General features: G+C 42.9%; 1 protein-coding gene across 1 annotated transcript in view; it reads left to right on the forward strand.

The window, feature by feature from the left end:
* The window catches only part of FRMD3 (FERM domain containing 3), a 275,763-nt gene that overhangs the window by 111,092 nt on the left and 140,512 nt on the right, over nucleotides 1-24,159 (forward strand). The window contains exon 2 of the mRNA XM_058565583.1: nucleotides 20,770-20,874. Coding sequence (XP_058421566.1) covers nucleotides 20,770-20,874 — 105 coding nt within the window. The remainder of the gene's footprint in view (nucleotides 1-20,769; nucleotides 20,875-24,159) is intronic.

The following is a 24,159-nucleotide window of genomic DNA, read 5'->3' on the forward strand; positions in this document are numbered from 1 at the left end:
TGAAATAGTTGTGTCTAAAACTGCTTAATTCTCATCTAACATACTAAATTAAGAAACTCAGGTTTGTGGTCCCCCCTACCCCCCACCTCTCTACTCACCTAGACAAAACAGCAACCTAGTTTTACAAAGGGGTATCTGGCAGAGTAAGGGTCTGTACTTGTGAGGACTTCTTCCCTCCCTCCCTCCCTGAGGAGTTGGTAGATAATACTTCAAGTCATTGTTAGAATAAGTCAGGAGTTGAATCATTTGGTGTGGATCGGGGCCTACCTTCTCTTTGGTCCTACAGGATCTGGCGACATTCACCTCTCTAGTCTCATCTACTCCTATCCTCTTTGCTCACTCCAGCCTCCCCTGATGTTCCTCAGAGCCATCCTGACTCTCTAGCCTTAGCATCTTTGCCTACCTGTTCTCCTACCTGGGATGCATTTCTTTGTTCATCTCGACATCTCATGCCTTCACATCCTTCAAGTCTTTGCTCAAATGCCATCTACCCCATGAGGCCTACTCTGACCATCCTATTTAAAACTGCAGCCTGCCTCCCCCACCCCCCTCACTGCACTGCTGAGACATTTCTGGATACACGTAGGAGACAGTGTGATGGGATGGAAGAACCATGGACTTTAGAATGAAATCAAATTGGAGTTTGACATTTAGCTGTTGGATCTTGGGGGAGATCCTTAGTATTTCTCTGGGTCTCAGTGTCCTCAAATGTAAAATGAGGTTACCTCATAGTCTTGTTGCTGGATAGGATCCTGTAGGTGAAGCACCCAGCCCAGGGCTTGCACACAGCAGGTCTCAGTCAATAGAATCTCTCATTCCTTTCTCTCTAACCATTTCCTCCTGCATCAGTAGGGACTGATTTACACAGTAAGATATTCCCAGAAGTCACTTTCAGATGACGGTTAATACACTTTCACAGGGCGAACAAGCTGGCATTGAAAAGTTGAACCTGTAATATATTAACTCAAATTATTATGATTAGCCTCATCTTAAAGACTCAAAAATGACTTTGTTAAACGCCTGGGAGAGGAAATGGCCTGCAGTCTTAGACACAGATGGGAATTGACTATTTAATAAGCCAGGTGTCTAATGGGCAGGTGATGTTACAGCCCTAGAAGAAAATGGGAAGATGAGGATCTCCACTCTTGCCCGAAACATTCTGAGGCACTCCAGGGAGCAGCTGTGTCATTAGGAATTATGTTCCCAAACACCCTGAGGGTCAGCAAAAGGTACCATTCGCCTCTGGGGCACAGGGATATGTGATTCTAGTTACTAAGCAACTCACCCTTCTGGGCTGGCTTGGCCTCGTTATTCTGCCTGTGGTGGAGGGGAGCAAATCTGTTGTTTTTAGGAAGAGAATGTAGGGTTTCCTGACTCTTTCATTAGTGAAAGGAAAGATCCTGGTGAAAAATCAGAAAGATCCAAAAGGATTTTGGCCCTTTTGTGGTGAGAACAGGATTCAGAGGAGGCGTGACCAGGGGGGAAGGCTGTCAGTAGAAAATTGAGGGGTAGACATCTGTCCATCACTTTCACACTTAGTCCAGTGAATACTCAGGAAAAGTGTGAGAGAGACTGGTTGGTTGGGTAAAAGAAGAGCTTACTGAAAAAGAAGTGTTCTCAAAGTGTGCACACCCATGTTTGAGGACCTGTGACTTGGTGGAAAAGAGCAGAAGATTTAGAGAGGCAAAGACGAGAGTATAAGTCTTGAGTCCAGGTTGTATTTTTTGCTTGAGCCTCTGTTTCCCCATCTGTGAAGTGGATGATAACAGTGCTATCTACCAAAGTGATTGTGGGGATTGGATGAGCTAAGACATGTAAATGGCTTAGCACAGTGCTGGGCACAGAATATGAGCTAAAAATGTTTGCTCTTATTGAGAAATTTGGATAGTTGTCATTGACAAGAGTGTGTCGTGGCCACTCTGAAGAGTCTCACATTCTCTTACAAAAGTTCTTGTCCATCTTTTTCTGGACTAACATGGGAAGAAGCTGGTAGAGATTTCCCTGTGCTGCTGGAGTGTTGTTTGTTTTTTAACTTGAGGGAGGGCAGAAGTTGGATAACAAGACAGAGAGCCACAATCAGCCAGCAATTAGGAGCTTCATGAATAGATGTCCAGTTGGATGGAGTGAAATGCTAGAAAAGAAGGTGTAAGCCAAGGGCAGCAAGAGTGGGACAGCTGATCCTATTCTCAAACCGGTAACTTGCAGGATCAGGAGCCAGCTTTCAATTCCAGATGTCTGGCTTCTTGTCCTGGGCTAGACACTGTATGCTTTTAAAGCACCCTCTGCCGCCATCTTCATGGCCTTTCTGCTCAGCTTCCCACCTCTACTGGGCCTACCTCTGGGAACCTGGTGGAGAGGAAGTTAACTTTCACACCTGGGGACTCATGACTTTTGCACTCCCCAGTGTCCTGGTGACCTGTGCAGAAGTGATTATTTGGGGGGAACAGAGTGGAGCATTTAACTTATTGCAGTATTCTTGGAACTGCCTAGGGAGACTTTCAGGACAATGGATCGGGCGTTATGTTGATTCTGGCTGAGTTGCTGCCCTCTTCCTTTTCTCTTCTTTCCCTTCGTGAGATGGAAGATCCATCTCCAAGTTGAGCTCTGGATTAGTCTCTCCTCCATCTTCTCTGCACTTGAACAGTTGATCTTTCAATTCATGTGCTGCTGTGCGGATTGTGCCCGCGGGTGCCTGTGGGTAGCTTAACTCTGCTCGGGTAACTGTGGTGAAAGGAGATAACCAGAAGACTCAGCTTTGACAGACAGAATGACTTCCCTGAAGAGTCAAGTTGGGAGAAATAAAATTTCGAGTCTGATACCAAGTGTCACGACAAGGACTGTCTGTCCCCAAACCCAAGCTGGAAGAGATATTGCAATTGTATTTTCCATAAATCAACCTAGTTTTAATGCCAATCTCCCATCCTACTGGGGAGGTTAGAAGTTCCTCATCTCTCTTTCCTGAACTTTCCCCCACTTGGGGAGGCATGGTCATCATTGGCTATATGTCCATATCAGCCTTGGACTTGGTGGATGTTCTTGGACATGGTAACCTGGTGAGGCCTGAAAGCCCAGTGCTTGTGGTTGTTTCTCTATATATACCATACCTTTCCTTGTAATATCTTTTTGCCAACACAGAGCATATCTAGGGGCAAGCTCAGGTCCATAGGGTGTGTCTCCTTCCTTCCTTTTAATCTAAAAAAAGTCTCTTTTTCCCTGTGATTGATTAAAGGTGGACACAAATTGTTTGCTAGTCCTCCCATTGAGAGGGAAAGTCTATTGCCCTTCCCTTGAATTTGGGCTGGCCTTAATGACTCACTTGTAATGAATAGAATGCAGCAAACGTGACATTGCATGAAAGAAAACTTCTGCCTGGGCGCTTTGGGAAAGTTCATTCTGGAGGAGGCAAGCTACCAGTTAAGAAGTCTGGCTTCTTTGAGACTGGCATGCTGTGAGGAAGCCCAAGCTAGCCACATGGAGAGGCTACATGGAAAGAAACAAAAAGATAAGAAAAGGGTAAGGGATGGGAGAGGAGAGGGGGGAGGGAGAGAGGGAGAGAAGGAGAGATAGAGAGAGAGGAAGACTTCACCAGCCCCCATCTGTTCCAGTCAGCCCAACCCAGCCCAGGCCCCAGGCATGTGAGTGAAGAAATCTTCACGTGCTTCCAACCTCAGCCACCATCTTACTGCAACAATGTAAGCGACCCCAGGCAAGAACCATCCAGTTGAACTCGTGGATACACAGAAGCATGAGAGATAAAAGTAAATTATTGTTTTAAGTCCCTGTGTTTTAGAACAGTTTGTTACACAGCAATAAATAACTGGAACACTCCTTATATTCTATTCTGTTCAGTCGGGTTACAGATTTGAAAACAAAATTCAGGAGGTCATGTCAGCTATTAATTTTCAGTCTGTCACATAAATCCTCTGTGGTCAGGGATTGCAGAGCCTGCTACCTCTTAAATGGAGGAAGAAGTCTGGGTAAAGGGAGGAAAAACAGGGATTAAAAAATCCCCTAATTAATATCTAAAAATTTTCACTCATACTCAGTTTAACTTTGACTTCTGTTGGACGTAATTCCATTGTTGCACTCTTGTCGGGGTTGGCTATTTTTAGAATTTCTTGGCTTTGTGAAATTGATAGGTAAAAATAGTATTTCGTATGGTTTAATAAATATTTTTAATCATTTATTGTGCAAATTCTGTGTAGCCCAATGAGGAATTCAAAGAAGAATAAGTTTACTTAAGAAAAGAAAGCTTGAGAGAAGTGATAAAACTAGAGTTACAGTCATATGCGACAACAGTAGGAGAGGCCCCAGGCAGTAATTTATCAATTTCCAATGAGGTCAGAGATCAGAGGTGTCCTGGAGGGTGTGGGTAGTCTGTGAGGATTCCAATGTAGGGGCAGGTCCTGCAGCACATTCTCTAGCATGAGAAGGTGAAGACTTCAATGAGAGGATTTTGGTAGGGGAGGGGAGGGCTTTGTTCATGCAGGGAGGGCATGAGTGAAACCATGGTGGTGGGGCATTTTGCTGAGTGTTTGAGTGATAAACTGAACTGGAGGAAAAATGTGAAAAAATAAAGCAAAAACAAACAATAACAACAACAAAAGATAAAACTCAGCTGCTTGAACAGCAGATACATACAGCTTATGTTTCTGGCCTTGCCTGTTCTCTTCTGTGAAGTGTGACCTCTCTGACATCGGGTAGCATCTAACAACCACCAAATGAGAACACTTTGACTTCCTGTGCACTGTCCAAGACCCAAGGAAGTAACTTTCTGAGGAGCAGCTTCTAACCTGGGGGAGCAGCACTTGTGGGTTGAAAGATGTGTTCTGACCTAGGAGGGTTGTCACCAGGACCTTTCCTTGGCCTGCAGGAGAAAAGCCACCTCGTCTTCCTTTCTTGAGATCTTTACATTTAACCAGCGATTGTTACCTGTGGGGCCTTTCCTCCCTCCCAGGGGGCCTAGGTGGAATCTTTGGGGTGCTGGTTCTCCTCGTTTGCACAAAGCATGTGTATGTCCACTGTGCAGTGGAGCACTGGACCCAGAGCAAGGCTTCCAGACTGGTCCTCTGAGACACTTCAGCTGATCGTGAAGAATTCTCTGGCTCTGGTAGCCTCTGACTTTTCTCCTTCTCATCTTCTAACTTTTGGCCATGTAGATGGTGAGGAGAGATGGGAGGCCCTTCATAGTAAGAGAGAGGAGCTAGCAGGTGCGGGGGGAGGGAGGTAGAGGGTGTTCCGGGACTGGAGGCAGAAGAAGCAGAGAAGGACTGTTTTCTGTGCTCTGGGAAGTTTGAAGATGTGTGGGGTTCCTAAGCAATACTGTTTATCTGCTTTTCTGATTCCTACCCCCAGCTACCTTGCATGAGCGTCAAGACCAACTTCTCAGAGTGTGTGTATCAGGGGTGGGGAGACAGAATGAAATGTGATAGAATTGCTGCACAAGATAAGAAATTAGCTATGTAAAATGAAACATAAGTTATTTTTTCTGGTTTATTCCCTGTTATTAATCTGGTTAATCTCTGGATATTAGAGATTATCGTGGTATTTTTCTTTTTCTTTTTTTCTTCCAGCTTTATTGACAGATAATTGACATAGCATTGTGTAAGTTTAAGGTGTATGATTTGATTTATGTATATATCACAAAATGATGACCACAATAAAGATAGTTAACATATCCGTCACCTGACAGAGTTATAACATTTTTTTGTGGTGAGAAATTTAAAAATCTTTTCTTTCAAATATACAATACAGTACTAACTATAGTCCTCATGCTGTACATCACGTCCTGCTGTACATATACGTGCTGTACATGAATAAGTACAGAGCTTACTCATCTTATAACTGAAAGTTTGTGCCTTTTGACCAATTTCACCCATTTCCCCCACCCCCACTCCGTAAGTTACTATTTGGTTTAATCTGTGACTGAGTAAAATTGGCAGAATTTTCATGAGGACAGAAAGTAAAAGCCAATCATGCAGCCCCACCCCACTCCCAACAAACTTTTCAAACTGAAAACCTCTGTCAGCTCTGGTCCCACCCTCGTCGCAGTCATTGGTCTGGAGGAGGGATGATGGACGCTTTCAATATTACCTCTCCTTATCCCTGAGCTGCCCCTCCCTCTTCCCGTCATGCAACTTTCAGGGGCCCCTGCTAGTTATGTTTAGGTGCAAATAAATCAACGTGAGCCCTAGCCAAAGTGGGGGAGCCCTCTGCTGAGGAAGTGGTTGGAAGCCCAGAACTGCTGGAGTCGGGTCTGGGAAGGACCCTCGCCATCATCCGGGCCAGCCCACGATGCACGCGTGAGTACCAGGAGGCCCAGAAAGGCTGGTAACTTGCCCAGGGCCATCGGTTGGCAGAGGCAGGGAGCTCTAAGCCTGTACTGGGACTTCAAGATCAGATAACATCCTCACGACACCCAGCCTCTTGTCTCTTGCTTCTTCTTCCTGGAGGAAGAGGAGGCAGGACTTCCAGACAATATGGTGATAACTGGAATTCTGGTTTGTGAGTCTTATGGATACTTCTAGCCATTGGCCTGTGGGAGGATATTCTATATGTTCCCTTCAGAGAGTAAACCAGTGATTAAAAAGTGATCATAAAGAGATACATTACACTGATACCCAACCTAATACTTATTTGTTGAAAAGCTAGCAAATTCAAATAGGCACAAAGAAAAGCTAAAGATAACCTGACTCTCATCTCCCACAGATATCACCATCAATATTTATCCTTTTAGCCTTTAAGTCTTTATTCTTTGTGTCGATGTGTATATATAAATGCGTGTGTATAAATATGCACATGTATGTAAAAATAGGAATTTTACCAAAATTGTTCATTCCATCTTATAATCTTTTCTTTCATTTTGTGTTGTGTCTTAAATATCTTTGCATGCCTTCCTAAGAGGGGATCCCTGAATGGGTTCTCACTTCTATAGTCATTTTTGAGCAGGTGTTTCTGTGCATTCTTATGTGTTTACATGGTGCTGTCAGGCTCCGTGCTGTGCATTGTTAAACAACGGACCAGCATGTTCTTCGGATGTGAAGAGCTGGTGGATGTATCTGATATTTTCCTTCCTGTCCACTGCAAAGAGTAAAAAAAAGGCAGAGGAGAATTGAAGAAGAAAGCTGGTTTGTAATAGCTGATAATGGCTCTTAAAATTCACATCAATCATTCTCTACATTTTTAGTTTCATAGTTGGCTTGGGTTGCTGTATAGTCATAAGAGATTAAATACAACTAAGATGTTGTTCCTCCTTTGTGACAAATCACTTGAAGAAAGGCGGAGAGTGGTCGTCGGGGAACCCAGCCTACGCCTGTCAGTCTTTAAATATTTGTGATAAATCATTCGTGTGTGTGCGCGCGCGCGCGCACGCATGCAGGAATCCCCCAGCACACAGGGTTGTTTCAGGAGTTTCAGGGGCTGTGTGGGCTACTAGCCTGCTAGTTGCCTGACTACTGATGTGAGAACCTTCTGGAATGTGGCATCAGGCCTTCAAAGAGCAGAAATTATGGACTGTGCTGGGTTGGTCTTTTGCCAGAATAAAGAGTAGAGTTTGATTGGAAAAATAGTGCAGCTTGGAAGAATTAGGAATGGAAGTGGGTGGAAATCATACATTTCTAGAAGGTCATCCACCCAAATAAGGCTGGTGCTAGGGTTGTTGGAAGGAGTGAATGGCACAATCTTGGTGCAGCTTTCAGCAAAGGCCCTCATTTATAGTGAGCACTCAGTAATTTGTACTTGTTATTCCTATTATGGTTATACCCTTTGTTGTATTACTTTTCACACTGAATTATAATTTCCTATGGGAGGTCCACGTCTAAACATGTCTGTGCCAAGTAGTGGACATTCTGGGGCTGACCTGTTGTCCAGTGGGATCTCCTCTTTCCCTGCCCAGACTTCTCGACTTCATCAGAGTGCTTCTCAGGCCATCTGCACCAAATATGACAGTCATATGCTTTGGGCCATTGCACGGGCTCTTTAAGACCACATTACCCGTGTAGTTCTGAGCACACAGGAGTGTTCAGACACCCTTCAGCCTTGGCTCTCTCAGTTTCTCCCTATTGGTCTCTCCTGAAGAGGAAGGGTTATTTCCTGCTATAAATGAGGCCACAACCTACATCTTAATGGGGGGGAGAGGAGGGGTGGGGAGATGAATGATAAAGCCTGTGGGTTTGCCATTGGGGAGGGAATTTTGGAGGAAGAGGTGTTTTCCCAGCACCCGGAGGGTACAAGAACATGTGGAGAGGCTAAAGGGCTTTGGGAAATGGTGTTGTGGGTTAGATCTTAGATTTTCTGTAATGTTCCTTGAAAACAAATAATGAAGAATTGGATTTCTTTTCAAGTCCTTTTACTGTTGATCTACTGTTCTTTAAATGTGTCTGAGGTGTGCAAAGACTGAGCCGTGTGGTCCCCCTTGGATGTATTAGGGCTACATGTGTGCAGTCTTCTCTTAAATTCATCTCTCTGTCTTTGTTCAGTTGTCTTTTCTTATTGGCCTAGGTTGAGGGGATTTCTTTCCCACCTGAGCAAAGCCTTGCTCACTGTGTGAGTGGTTTTGATTTCTCCGTAAACCATTCAACGCCTCTTGTTCTGGCTGTTTCCTCACCATCCTAGATGGACCGAGAGCTGCCCCATCAGAGTATCTGAGAGACTAGCGGTCCATCTGCCCTAGGCTCTGACAGACAGACAGGACCATGGAAGTGTTCTGTGCCTAATCGGACCTGGTTGTTTTTAAACTGTTGAGCTCAGTGTAGACATCCTGTATGCAATTTCAGGAGGAATTCTGTCTTCCTTATTAAGCTCGTGGGTGCATTGAGAATTCCATAAACAGAAGCAATCTCTTTGTTCTTCCTGTGTGTGAATGGAAGCTCCTATTTGACTTCTGCTGTATTTTTTTGGAGCCTTATATTCTCAAGTCATTTTAAAAATAATATGATTAGCAGGTGATTCAGTTGGATCATAGACTCCAAACTCATTGAATTCCTTCAGTCATTATAGAGATGCCCAAGGTAAATTTGTGAGGACTGTAAAATGGATGGCGATGCTGTCATTTTAGCTGAGTATTTAAAATATACTCTTTTGAGAGGAAAACCTGACATATTATTCTAAATAAGCCAAGTGTTGGACCAGCCCTACTATGATGGGTATTAGGATTCTTCACAAGCATTTCCTTTCTCATCCAGTGGGCACATGGTGGAATTTCAGTTCCCTGCCCTCTTTTAGGCAGGATTTTTAGCTTACTTTGGCTAATGAGCTGAAGTGACATATGTTGAAAAGCCAGTGTGGGATTCAGCACATTCCTTTCCCACTGCCATGGTGATTGTTGCAACTGCTGTCAAGAAGAGGCCTCCATCATTCTGATCCCTAAGCCATGATGAGAAAAGCCCTCCCTGGCCAATCAGCATCGGCTATGGATTCTAGGTGGGAAATAAACCTTTGTGGTGTTAACCCACTGACTTGTTGGAATTCTTTGTTACTGCAGCCTAACCTAGTCTGTCCTGACTGATGCATCTTGACTCCATCTCTCAATTTTAAATCTAAATTCCAACAATAATTTGTGTTATTTCATTTTAACCTCTCTGGGCCTAGTTTTCCCATTTCTGAAATGGGGCATTTGAAGCACCATCTCTGTACAGTACTTTCCAACTCCAACATTGCATGATTCTGCCCTTTTCTCCCTCCTCTCACCCTCTCTCCCATCCTTAATTAATAAATTTTATGTTTCAGAGTAGTTTTAGGTTTACAGAAAAATTGAGCCAAAAAGTACAGAGTTCCTGTATAATCCTATCACCCCCACACTTTTTCCCATTATTAACATCTCGCATTAATGTGTTACCTTTGTTACAATTGATGAACCCATACTGACACATTATTGTTAACTGAAGTCCATAGTTTATATTAGGGTTCCACTTTATGTTGTGTAGTCTATGGGTTTTGATAAATGCTTAATGTCATATATCCACCACTAAAGTATCACACAGAATAGTTTCACTGCCCTAAAATCCTCTGAGCTTCACCTGTTCACTACCCCCTCCAACCTCAGCAGCCCCTGATCTTTTCACAGTCTTTTTAGTTTTGCGTTTTCTAGAATGTCATAAATGGAACTATACAGTATGCGGCCTTTCAGACTAGCTTCTTTCACTTAGTAATATGCATTTAGTTTCCTTCACTTGTTTTCATGGCTTGATAGCTCATTTGTTTTTATCACTGAATAATATCCCTTTGTATGGATGTACTAGTTTGTTTATTCACTATTGAAGAACATCTTAGTTGCTTCCAATTTGGGGGCAATTATGAATAAAGCTGCTAAAAACACGTGTGCAGGTTTCTGTGTGGACATAAGTTTTTGACTCATTTGGGTAAATACCGAGGAGCACAATTGCTGAACTGAATGGTAAGCCTATGTTTAGCTTTGTAAGAAACTGCCAAACTGTCTTCTAAAGTGGCTGTACCATTTGCATGCCCACTAGAGGTGAAGGAGAGTTCCTGTTGTTCCACATCCTCGTCAGCATTTGGTGTTGTCAGTGTTTTGGATTTAACCATCCAATATGTGTGTAGTGGCATCTCACTGTTTGAATTTGCATTTTCTCAATGACATGTGATGTGGAGCATCTTTTCATGTGCTTATTTGCCAGCTGTATGTCTTCCTTGGTGAGGTGTCTATTCAGATCTTTTCCCACTTTTAAATTGGGTTGTTTGTTTTTTTATTGTTGAGTTTTAAGAGTTTTTTGTAGTATATTTTGGATGCAAGTCCTTTGTCAGATATGTGTTTTGCAAATATTTTCTCCCAGTTTGTGGCTTGTCTTTTCATTCTCTTAACAGTTGCTTTTGCAGAGAAGAAATTAAAAATTTTAATGAAGTCCAACATCATTTTTTTTTCCCGAATCATGCTTTTTGTGTTGTATCTAAAAAGTCATCACCAAACCCGAGTTCACCTAAATTTTGTCGTATGTTACCTTCTAGAAGTTTTATAATTTTATGTTTCACTTTTAAGTGTGTGATCCATTTTGAGTTAATTTTTGTGAAGGGTGTAACGTCTGTGTCCAGCTTCATTTTTTTGCATGTGGGTGTCCAGTTGTTCCAGCACCATTTGTTGAAAAGACTCGCCTTTCTCCACTGAATTGCCTTTGGCTCCTTTGTCAAAGATCAATTGACTATATTGTGTGAGCCCGTTTCTGGGATCTGTATTCTGTTCTGTTGCTCTATTTGTCTATTCTTTTGCCAATACCGCACTGTCTTGATCATTGTAATTTTATAGTAAGTCTTGAAGTTGGGTAGTGTCTGTCCTCCAACTTTGTTCTTCTTCATCAATATTGTATTGGCTATTCTGGATCTTTTTCCTTTCCACATAAACATTAGAATCAGATGGTCAATATACACAAAGTCACTTACTGAGATTTTGATTGGGCTTCCATTGAATCTGTAGATAAAGTTGGAAAGAATTGATATCTTAACAGTATTGAGTCTTCCTATCTGTGAACATGGCATATCTCTCCATTTATTTAGGTCTTTGATTTCCTTCATCGGAGTTTTATAGTTTTCTTCACATGGACTTTGTACATATTTGTTAAATTTGTAGCTATTTCATTTTTGGGTGGTGTTAATGTAAATGGTGGTGTGTTTTTAATTTAAAATTCCAATTTTTCATTGCTGGTATATAGGAAAACAATTCATTTTTCTATGTTAGCCCTTTATCCTACAATTTTGCTACAATCATTTATGAATTCCAGGAGATTTTTTTTGTTTTTTGGTCAGATCTTTTGGATTTCCTACATAGGCAATCATGTCACCTGAATACAAAGACAGTTTTATTTCTTTCTTCCCAATCTGTATACTTTTTATTTCCTGTAGTTATCTTATTGCATTAGTAAGAATTTCCAGTATGATGTTGAATAGATGTACTGAGAGGGGACATCTTTGCTTTGTTCCTGGTTTTACGGGGAAAGTGTCTAGTTTCTTTAATTATGATGTTAGCTATAGGTTTTTTGTAGATCTTCTTTATCAAGTTGAGAAGTTATTTCTTTTTAGCCATTTAAAAATTTGACTATAATAACCAAATCAAGCAGACCTGGAATTAAATATTGACTTTGCTACTTTCTAGCTGTGTTGACCTTGGGTAAGTTAATTAGGCTTTCTGAGCCTTGATTTACTCAGCCTGAGGTAAAAAAAATACTTTATTGAAGTTTTAGAAAGAATTGGATTTGGAAAACTTTTAAATTATTCGGAGGGGAGTACCTTCAAGAACTGGGCCTGACAATGGCACTAAACCCTGAAACAGGAAGAAGAAAAAAAAAGATGGGGAAGGAAGAACCTTTGAGCACTGAGCAGTGGCAGAAATTGCTAAGAAGAGCTGGCACATCAAATTTTGATTCCCCAAGCATTGGGATGGATGTGTGTGCCAGTCAGAAGAGAAATGACCCTATGACTGAGTGCAGACACACAACCCATCTTTTGGAATGAAAGCTGTGGAACACAGGAGAGGTAACGGAGGCAGAGAACATCCAGGAAAGAAACAGAAGGAAACATTACCAACCCCAAGCCACCCTGTGTGTTAGGCAACCATGACATTCCCTCAGAAGATGCCATTCAGGACCCAGACAATGGAGTGGCCAACCAGTTCTGGCTGCTTCGTCTTCTCATGGTTGCGTTGTTTCTTTGTCTTTCTTCCTTAGGGCCCTTTTATCTTCCCCAGCCTCAATACTACTAAGCCTCTTGCTGTGAGGATGGCAGTACATTTCTGCCTTCTTGTGGGGGCCACCATGGACTTGAGATCAGCAGTTGGGTTTTGACTATCTATCAAAGGGCCTGACTGGTTTAGGTAGCCACTTGGGTCTTGCCTTTAGATTTGTAGCCAGCTGCTCACTTTCAAGTGACTATTGATTTTTTTATCCCAATGAATGTCTGGCTTTCATGGTAGTTTTGTTGTTATTTTCTGGTTTTTAGGTCACTGCTACAGTCATAACCATGCCCCTCCCATGCCCCAAACTTATGAAGGTTTATTGTGTACAAAAATCCTTTTAATCAATCTAGCTTATATTTTCCATTACCTTAGCCATAATATACTGATTATTACTATATAACATGTGTATGCAGAATTAGGTACTGCAGGTTCCCCAAACCTTTCATAGATCTGAAAATGTTTGAATAATACAAATCAAAGCAATTTTTAATTTCTGTGTGAGAACCACATATTCAACCATGAGAGGTCCCTCTATTCTTGTTTTCCTTTACATTCCTCCCCACTTAAACAACTTTAATATTACTTCTTTCCTCACTCTCTTGGGATGATGCAATTTTCTGAATGTATGTCACAGCCAAACATCAAATTCCAGTTACTGTCTGCAATGGAAAAGACTATTAACAAAGCAATATATCACTTGCTATTTAAAATTCAATTCTGAAAGCTAATTTCTTTCTAAAGACATGCTCTGCTTTGGGTATGTGGTGCAGACCATAACAAAAGTATGAATTTATACAAATATGCTTGAATTTTTTTTAGCGGAGATGTAAACAGAGCATTTTTATGTTGTTCAATCAAACCACAATCTTTCTTAAGTTAACAAATGCTGGTCCATCACAGTAGAAGTAGAACTATTTAGCTCACTAATTTCTCATTACTGTTCTTTGTTTATCTGCCTATGAGGGTAAATGATTTGAGGCTCTTAATTCATGAAAGCAATGCAACTACCTGTCCCTAGAAGACATACTCCTGGCAGCAAACCCTGAGTATTCAGTTGCTGTTTAGGGCCTCATAATCATCTAGAAGCCCCTCTGGAGTTTCTAGATATCTGTATGGGAGTTGGATTCTTCCTTCCCAGGTAGAAGAATCAGCAGAGACTGACAATTCTGCTCTTCCCCAGATGTGCATCCACGGAGGCTGCCCCTGCTCCTCAAGAAGGCATAGGATACAAACAACAGAGCCCTTTGAATAATAACCTCACAACCTTTATTATCAGAAAACAAAGTCTCGCATTCCCACTTCTTTTTGCCAGAGAGGGCCCCTGGGGGCACAGTGCCAGCCCCCGAATGAACTGTTCCCAGCATCCCGGGTCTGTGCTTCCAATTCTTCCAGCCATTGCCTGCTCCCTTCTTCTCTGTGATCCTCCCTAAAGTCTGTTCTGTGTTGGGCCCTTCTTCCTCCCATGGGCCCTAGGACTTCCGTGGCTGCACAGCTTTAGCAGTCACCTCAGGGCTGTGGACTGAGGACACTTCCTGGCTGTGAAGATGTTCCCGAGCACTTTTAAGGAAAACTGTTTCAAGAAACCCTTTCAAGAGCCTCTAGTTTGCCTTAGATCAGGGTTGTAAACTCAAATTCTTCTGGGGTCCCCAGGAAATGTTGGAAATGGAAGATGTGGAAGACGCCAGGATGGGTGGGAATGTGGTGGACTGCAGGGCTCACTCTCCATGGAGGGGCAGTTGATACTGAGCTCCAGCAGACCTTTATGGTCCAGCTTCCAGACCCTCCAGCCTTTCAAGAGCAGCCAGCATCCAGATTTTATGTGCAGTCTCCCAACATAAAAATACAAACCACTGCGGTGGCCGAATAGAACCTGTTGGTAGATGGACTCAGCTCTCTAGTTCATCAGTCGATAACCTCTGTGATCATATTTCACATCGGCACCGTTGTCCTCTCTGCACTCTTCTGCTTAACCTGAAGCATTGATTCACCTTCTCTCCTGAGTGAACATTTTGGGTGCGACATGCAGAAAAACCAATCCGTATTGGCTGACAAAACAAGAATTTTGGTGGCATCCCTGGAAGGTCACAGTCAGGGTGAGCTTCATGATTGATGATCTGGAGACACAAGTTCCTGTTCCCTGTGAATATTTTGGCTCTGCCCTGTGTTGGCTTCATCCTCAAGCTGGTTTCAAGCTGGCTACAGCAGTTCCAGGCCTCAGGCCTTTGTGTAACAAGGTCCAGAGGGAAGAGAAAGTCTCTTCCTGAAGCTCTTTCAGAAGACTGAACAAGAACCATCTCAGAAACACCAGTCAATTGCTCATGTCTCATTGGCCTAAATTGGGTCATGTGTCCTTTCCTGAACCAATCAGACAAGAGGGGTGGGATTACCCTTTACCAGCCAAACTTGAGCCCTGGAGGTGGGGGTGGGTTATGGTTCCCTGAGGCTCATGGACTTTGCATGTACCTCTGTGTGTATGTATGTGTTATGTGTGTGCACACGCATGTACATACCTGAACAAAGTCTGGGTTCTAATAGGAAAGACAGAGGGGTGTTTGGATGCTGGTAAATGAACCAATGACGTCTACCGTAACATGTTTTGTGTTTTATAAAATTACCTCTGCCTGGGCCTGGTGTGGTGCTAGATAACCCAGTGCTCTTTCCTGCCAGTGTCCAAATTCTAGTAACTGGGGCACTTGATACTGCTCCCCCCAGATCCTCATGTTGTTTTTTTCTGTCTCCACATGGAGAATGGAGGCGGATAGGCAGACGGAATTCCTACAACAGCTTGGGCATAAGTTTTGGACCTGGGTTTGACACACTTATAAACTTAACCTTTCTGAGTCCATTTTTAAAATCAGTAACATGGGAGAATATTAATTACTCGGTGGGTTGTAAAGAAATTAAATGCAAAGTATGTAAGAGTTCTTGGTGTACTGTAAATGTTCAATAAATAGTAATTATCATTATGTTCATACCTTCTTTCCTTAAGGTAGCTATTCAAATTCTAAAACTTAATTTACAACAACACACTAAGTATTTTGGGGTTGGTACTCTTTTCCTCACTTAACCAATATCTAAAAAGTAGCAGACTGTCTTGGCCTAGAGTTTTAGGAATTGGGGATTGAAATCTGCCATACTTTTGCATTGAAGACAAGACATTGCTGACTTAGGCAATGGATTTCTCTTGCTCTTTTTCTTTAAACACAAACATATTATTGTTTTAAGTTTGCCACTGAACCAGGGAGTTGAAGTAAATACATCATCAGCAATTGACTCAAGAGGAATTAAGTGAAGGAATTGAGTTCTTTGTCTCTTTGTTCACTTTTTCTCCCACAGAGGCCATTTCTGGAGGTGACTACTGTTCCTCTCAACTTCCTTGTATCTAAAAGGATCTATGAAATTAGAGACAAAGATTTAAGATTATTCTTAATATTGTTAATAATGACATCTTACATTGGTAAATGCTTTCACATTTTGCAAAGCACAGGCTTTTAAGATGTGTGAGAGTATAAATTATGTTTTTCTCACTGTTTATCTCTAATCCTTATCCCAATACCTGCTGTGTAATAGATGTTTAACAAATACGCGAATGAGCCTCAAAATAACTCATTGGGGTAGATTTGGAAGTTATCATCATTATTCCCTTTTTACACAAGAAGAAACTAAGTCTCAGAGAGATTTGATGACTTGCTTAAGGCCACCCCACTGGTAAGTGGTGGAAACAAAACTAGAACATAGTGTTTTGTTCTGTTTTTCTAGTACCTAGTTTGTGGGGAGGAAGAGGTGGGATTTTCTGAAAAGCAGGCTAGTTTGTGATTACAAAGATTAGGTTCCTTTCCAACCTATGTGAGAGGACCCTGAGAAAATGTGGGATTATTGCAAGGAGTTCAGGGATCCACATGCGCACAAGGAATTGTCTGAAACATGGGCAGAGAAGGGGGAGAGAGGACCCAGCCCCTTCCACAGTTCAAGCCTCCTGGAGTAAAGAAATCCCAAATAGAAACCCAAACATGGCAGCACAGTTTAGATCAGAGCATCTCAAACTCTCTCTGGTGAGATACCAGTCCTAGATTTTGTTCCCCCAATATCTATTTTGGACCAATACTTGTTAAAAAAACAATGAAAATAAATAACTCTTAATTTCTGCACTTATCTCATGGACTAGTAACAAAGAGTTTAAGTTCCAGCACAACCCATAGGCCATATCTTGAATAGCACTGGTTTAGATTTTTAGCACATTAATAATATTACAGTTGTATTCACAATATTTTACTACAGTATTTGTGAAAAGTATCAATCCACAGTGTACTACGGGTGGTGAGGACCAGTGTTGGGACACAAGTTTAAGTGTGTGTGCTGAACCAGTTCTTCTTTCAACCGTGTCCATGCACATCTGGTGTGTGACCCCATTTAGACGCAGCATCAAGAGTCTAGACTTAAGGCACTTTCTTGAGGCACAGATTACAACAACCTACTGCCCCCTGTACGAACCCTGCTCACACATTTCCGTCCTACTGTTTTCCTGCTGTATGAAAGACTATTGCAATTAATAAAACACAACTTAGGCACCAACTCTAAAGAATTTATATTAGCTGTTTGACTTTCCCCTATTCAGTCTGTATTGAAAGTACAACTGGTATTTTGTGGGAGAATCAACAGAATTTCAACATTAAAAAGAAGTCCTTACAGTTGGAATCTTTGGTAACCACTTCTCCACACAGACCTTGAAGGATCTGGGTAAAGATTGGCTAATTCCCCTATGTTTGTGGAATCTCCCATATGAGGACTGTGCTGTCTTGCCAGGGGCTCACTGTCAGTTCCCAGACCCTGGGTTTTCCAGGAAAGAAAGCAACGCATCTTTCATCCACTTGATACCATCCGGTGTACCAGGCACTGGCTTAGGCAGCAGGACAGGGTGGTGAACAATGGCCGCGCCCCAGAGGAAGCTCAGGAGGAAGCAACTGGAGGGTTTGGGTCAGTTCACCAGAGTTACAGGGGTGGGATGTGGGGAGCAGAACCAGTGTTCACCCCCAGGCTCCTCCCCTGAAGTGAGGCAGTGGGGCTGGCAGCTGGACTTCTGCCCCTCACACACCTGACCCTGAATGAGCTCTTCCAACCCTTGGTACTGGGTCTGGGTGGCCTTCTGTTTAGTGCAAGAGCTGAGCTTAGTGCACAGAATGATAGTAATAGCAGCTTAAGTGGCTTAAGGACATTGTCTAGATTTCCAGGCAGGAGTGGAACAGAGCAGAACAGGAGGCTGTAGCTGGCTTCCTTGACATGAAGCAGAGACACCAAGTGTCTCAGAATGACAAGGCTGGCTGACAGTCTCCAGACACAGGGGCAGAGGTGCAGGGGTACTGCCTCTGACGAACACGGGGGCAGTTTGTGTTCTCGAGGTTGGGAAAGACTTTGATTTTTCTGAGTAGAGGAATAGACAGTTCTCAAGGGACAATGGGCTTCTTTTCTAGCGACCTCTGGAGATAGGTACAATTTTTGCACTTCTCCCGTTTTGGGGAAATTCCTCTAGACCAATGCTGCTCAAACTTGAATGAGCATGTGAATAACCAGGGAACTTTCCACAATGCAGGTTAGGTTCAGATGGTCTGGGCAGTGCCTGGGATTCTGTGTTTCCAACACTCCCTTCTGGGTGACAGTGAGGCCACTATTCTATGGTATTGCTGGTCTGTGAGCAGTGCTTTCAGGAGCAGGGACCTAGAACCCACCTGGTAGCCTGGCACCATGGGACTGGCCTCTTCTGCTTTTGAGGAAAGCAGTGATCTTTCTTTCACCTACACTGCACACTCCAGTCACCACATTGTCTGCAGTGGCACTTCCTTCTCTCAAGGGTCTTAGGTAGTCTCAGGAGATATTGCTGGAGAGTATGTATTGGTTACTGTGTTTAATCATTTAAAAAACAAAACAAAACAAAAAAAACCTTTGTTGTGCTTTTGAGTACATCTTCAGGGCAAAATGCCAGCAGTAGGTGCCATGCGCAATCAAGGTTTGCTCAGTCTCATGTCATTACAAGGCAGTGCCCTGACCCATACATCTGACATGTCTCGCACATAGTGGGGGTTGTCCACTCTAGTAAATCCTACCTCAGGGAGCTTGGCAGTCCAGTCATAAAATGATGAGCTCACGTGTTATGCTCAGTGACTTGGTCCTGCAGCAGCCTCTTGGAGATGGATGGATTACAGAGTAAATCTGTAAAAGGAACTAAATTCATTGATTATATTTTGGAAATTGGATTCAGCTGTCATCAGATATAGCTTGTCATGTGAGCCTCCTGGGTTAAAAACAATTTCAGAAATCTAAAAACAAATTCCATTTTTATGTTTTGTCCCTTTTGAGTGACATCAGATAGAGTTTCTCTTAGAAAGGATGTAAAGGCTTAAAGTTCTTTCATAATGAAACTGGAAAGTGATTTCAGGAGAAGGGAGGCTTCATGTCACAATATGTGCTTATAAGCCCCAGTCCTTCATTCAGTGCAGTGCATCCCAGGTCAGTGAGTGGCTTTTTCATCAATTTGCCGAGCTGATGGTACTAGTTTCTAATGAAAAGATAATCATGTAACATAGATCAAACTGATCTTCCAAAATTATTTTTAGTGGATTGGAAGAGGAGCTCATTTAATGTCTCTAATTTCTTTTCTTTTTTTTTTTTTTTTTTTTTTAGTTTTTTATTTTATATTTTTTTGTAAGGAAGATTAGCCCTGAGCTAACATCTGATGCCAATCCTCCTTTTTTTACTGAGGAAGATTTGCCCTGGGCTAACATCTGTGCCCATCTTCCTCTACTTTTTATGAGATGCCACCACAGCATGGCTTGACAAGTGGTGCGTTGGTCCCTGCCCGGGAACCAAATCTGCAAACCCAGGGCCATTGAAGCAGGGCACGCAAACTTAACCATTATGCCACCAAGCCAGCTCCCTAATGTCTCTAATTTCTTCATTTATTTTTATAGGTCACATTCCATCCCTAAAACATTCCATGAGTCTGTCAGTGACTTTGATTGAAGCAGAAATTAATCTTATCAAATATCCTGATGGAGGCTCAGAAGAGTCTTTGCTATTAAGAGGATTTTGTGGTAATGGTATTTATCTTAATCAGATTTGGCTGACAAATCTCTCACTCATAGAATTTTAGAAGAAAAAATAATCTCACCAACTTAGAAATCATCTGGTCCAACCAACTCATTTTGCTGATATGGAAACAGCTGGGGAGTTTGCCCAAGGTCATCTGGGCCTGTCTTTGAATCCTAGTGCTGGAATCCACCCTCAGCCTCCCACAGTGCCTTTCTGTCTTGATTTACGGATGTGCTACCATGGCTTTGAGGCCTGAGGCGGCAGGTTTTCCACGTTTCTTAGTGAGAGTCAGGGTGTTACCATTCATTGCATTTCCACACCCTCCAGACTGTGCCTTCTAGCAGAGTCACAGTGGATTCACCAATGCTCCAGGGAGACAAAGTAGTGTGGTAGGAGCCCATATTCTTTAGCCAGGTGGCTTTGGTCAAATCCTACATTGCTCAGTACATGTTGTGTGACTTTGGGCAAGCCACTGAGCTTCTCTGTGCCTCCATTTCTTCAGATGTTAAATGGGGACTTTCCTCATGGGATCATTGTGAGGAATGGATGAGTTAATACCTACAGAGCAATTAGAGCAAGAAGTCAGGTGCTTTCTATGTGGAATTGTGTGTGGGTTTGCAAACCAAGGGTATCCATTAGGTATTGAGCTGTGAAATCAGTGTTCTGAGTCATAAATCGCTTTAGAAAAATTAAATGGCATATAATAGAATAAAATACAACATATTAGAGTGACTGCATCTGTGCACGGTATTCTTTGGTGTCTCTTTGGCTCGTCTTTTTGGTGTTCCTTTTGTTGCGTGTGTGTGTTTGTGTGTAATGGCTTACAGCGTAAAATCTATTTCTCACTGTGGATTGTGGTTAAAAGAGTTTGGAAGCCCCTGCTCCAGGGACTGGAGTGAGTGAATCCATTTCTCTAAGCACACACGTATCAGAGTGAATGAGGCACATTTTAGACAAGAATGTACAAGGTGAGCTCTGGCTGAAACTTAAATATGTTTCCTTTGCAGAGGGAAACCAAAGGGCAGTTTCTTATTGACCACATCTGCAACTACTACAGCTTGCTGGAGAAGGACTACTTTGGCATTCGTTACGTGGACCCAGAGAAGCAGCGGGTAAGAGTCCACCTCTGTCCAGACCCATTTGGGGGAATGTCTCAGGCTATGGGGTGCTGAAGAGGCTCCTCTCAGAGCAGTCATGATGCACTCTTGTTCTCATGGTAATTGACCACATGGAACTGACCAGTCCATTGTGTGTGTGTGAGTGGAAGAGTCTGGCACTGTTCCCACTGGACTGGGTGGGGCAGGAGAAGGGAGAGTTTATCTTAGGCCTTTCCAGAAAGCTGCTGCCACTCAAAGAGAGAATGTTCCTGTGCCCTTTCAGCCCAAAGTTTTCCAAAGCTCCTCAAACAGTTGCTACATAAAATCTCATTATAGAGAAAATCCACCCTTCACTATAAAAAGCTATTGGTAGAGAGGGGAATGAGGCAGTTACTGCTTAAAGGGTATGAGGTTTTCTTTTGGGGTGATGAACATGTTTGGAACTTGATATAGGTGGTGGTTACACAACATTGTGAATGTACCAAATTCCACTGAAATGTACACTTTAAAATGATTAATTTTATGTTATGTGAATTTCACTCCAATTGAAAAAAAGTTTTTGGCAGATGAAGAGTTAAGATACTTTGAAAGGTACTCTTTGGGCACCACTAAAGTTGACAAGCCCCACTGTGTCCCTGTTCCTGGACACACCTATCCTTCCTGGTATCGGCGTAAGAGTGAGCAGGGGAGTCTTGCCTTCTGACCTGGTGTACCAGCCTATGTGTATTCAGGCATGGCATATGCCAGACTCACACTGATGTGTGTCCCTCACATCCAAAAGGTCCTGGGAATCTTCATCCCAGCTCCCACCAGCTGGGTTTCCCATGCCTGTAACCCTGCTGTGGGTCCCAGCTGTGGAGTAGGAGGCCCTGTACCTGCTCCCATCTCTGCTTCTTACCCTGCCCCACTACCATGCAGGGCAGTGTGTGAAAGAGTCAGCTGAGGGTGGTTAGAGATGGGGGGACAGATCTCCTCTGCCTTCTTTAATTTGCTCTCCTCTTTACCAGTGTCCCTGGACATCTTCCTGTCCCCTCTTTTCTCCCACAACCTCACCTCGCTCTTATTTTCATATTTATTGACCTAATACAATGAGGAGAAAGGCTAGCAGAGTTTGTTTTTTGTAAAGGAGAAGGCTGTTTAAGGAATAGATTAGATTTTCTTCTGAAACATGGAGAATGTTACTTAGTTCTTAGACTCCAGTGGGACCTAACGGTCTATATATGGGTACAATGCAGGGGCTCAGAAGAAGGAGATTTTGCTTTCCCATAGAAATTACAGCAACCCTTTAATGGGCCACACATTTTCCTGAGTAAGAGGAAGGAAGCAGGACCCTGGTGAGGAGGTAGGGCTGGCATAAGTTCACAGAGGGGATTTGTGTGGCATTTTCTACTCGTTAACTGGCCCTGCAACAAATTCACCTTAGGTATTTGCTAAAAATGCTGAGTGTGGACCTTATTCTAGACCTCCTGAATCAGAATCCCTAGGACTAAGGTTAGGGACAGGAATTTTAATACATCTTGGTCCTACTTTTGATGCAGCCCTCCCAGCTTCAGTTGTCTGAATGGTGTTGGGGACCATGGCATAAAGACACGCACAGGGGCCAGACCCCTGGCTTAGCTGTTAAGTGTGTGCTCTGCTACTGGCGGCCTGGGTTCGGATCCCGGGCGTGCACCGACGCACCACTTCTCCTGCCATGCTGAGGCCGCGTCCCACATACAGCAACTAGAAGGATGTGCAACTACAACATAGAACTATCTACTGGAGCTTTGGGGGAAAAAAAAAAAAGAAGGAGGATTGGCAATAGATGTTAGCTCAGAGCCGGTCTTCCTCAGCAAAAAGAGGAGGATTAGCATGGATGTTAGCTCAGGGCTGATCTTCCTCAAAAAAAAAAAAAAAGACATGCATAGACATAACTTTGTATAGCCTATGAAGATATTACCCTTGTAAGGAGAGAGAAACAGGCTCAAAGATGTTGTTGCTTGCCCACAAGGTCCCAAGGCTAGTAAGTGATGGAGTGAGTATTGAGTTTAAGATTATGGTTCAAACCCTAAACCCTATGGGCCAGACAGACTCTCTGGACTATATTAGTCGTCTAACCACCACTGAAAATAGATATTTTCCTGCAAAATTCCATTCTAAATTCTAAACAGCCAACCCGCAAAAGTAATTCTAGCTACCATTAGGTGAGCATCTATCATGAGCCAGGAATTTTACTCACACAGTCTCTAGTCGTCCCCAAAGCCCTGCAAGTAAGGGAGAAATGGAGGTGCAGAGAGGGTCAGTGGCTTGTCTCAGGCCACATGGCTAGTAATTGTTGGAGGAAGGATGGGATTTGAACCCACATTCTTTCCATTCCATCTCCCAAATGAAAATTTGAAACATAACCTAGACAGGGATCTGTAAACTTTTTCTGTAAAGGACTACAGAAAATATTTTCAGCCTTGTGAGCCATACAGCCTCTGTTGTAATTACTCAATTATTCTGCGCTAGTGGAAAACAGGCACAGAAAAATACCTAAGTTAATGGATGTGGCTGTGTTCCAATAAAACTGTTCTACAAAAAAATAGGCAATTGGCCATAGTTTGCTGACCCTTGGCCTAGACAATAGCTGGAAAGCCCTTAAATGCATAAGCCTTTTTCATTTCTCTTGGCTCTTTCGTTGGGGAGATATTGGATTAAATATTAAGAGAAGTCTTTAGGATTGGAATCAGATATCAATATGAACTCAGTTTTTTAAAAAGATACATAGATGGATACAGAAATAAATATATATGTATGTGTGTGTCCAAGTTCTGTCCACAGAGATGCCCTAGCAGTAATGACACCCCAATAGCAATGAGCACATTCAAACCCTTGATATTGGTTTCTAATACTATTCTCCAATAAAAGGAACAAGGTGTATGGGGGCCTGGTGGCATGGTGGTTAGGTTCGCACACTCCGCTTCAGTGCCCCAGGGTTTGTGGGTTCAGATCCTGGGCACAGACCTACACATTGCTTATCAAGCCATGCTGTGGCAGGCATCCCACATATAAAGTGGAGGAAAGTGGGCAAGGATGTTAGCCCAGGGCCAATCTTTCTCTGCAAAAAGAGGAGGATTGGCAACAGATGTTAGCTCAGGGCTAATCTTCCTCACACACACACAAAATGATAAGAACAGGAGCTCCTTGCAGAAATGGTTGATTCTAGGGCTGGGACAGGGGAGTCACAAGATAAGCCTGGAGCATCTGTGGCACAAGAAAGCAAGGAAGTACCCAACAAAACTAAAAGATGGGGAACTAGGAGCAGCACAGAGCCAACCT

The sequence above is a fragment of the Diceros bicornis genome, chromosome 22 (assembly GCF_020826845.1).
Source record: "Diceros bicornis minor isolate mBicDic1 chromosome 22, mDicBic1.mat.cur, whole genome shotgun sequence".
In the NCBI taxonomy this organism is placed as follows: Eukaryota; Metazoa; Chordata; class Mammalia; order Perissodactyla; family Rhinocerotidae; genus Diceros; species Diceros bicornis.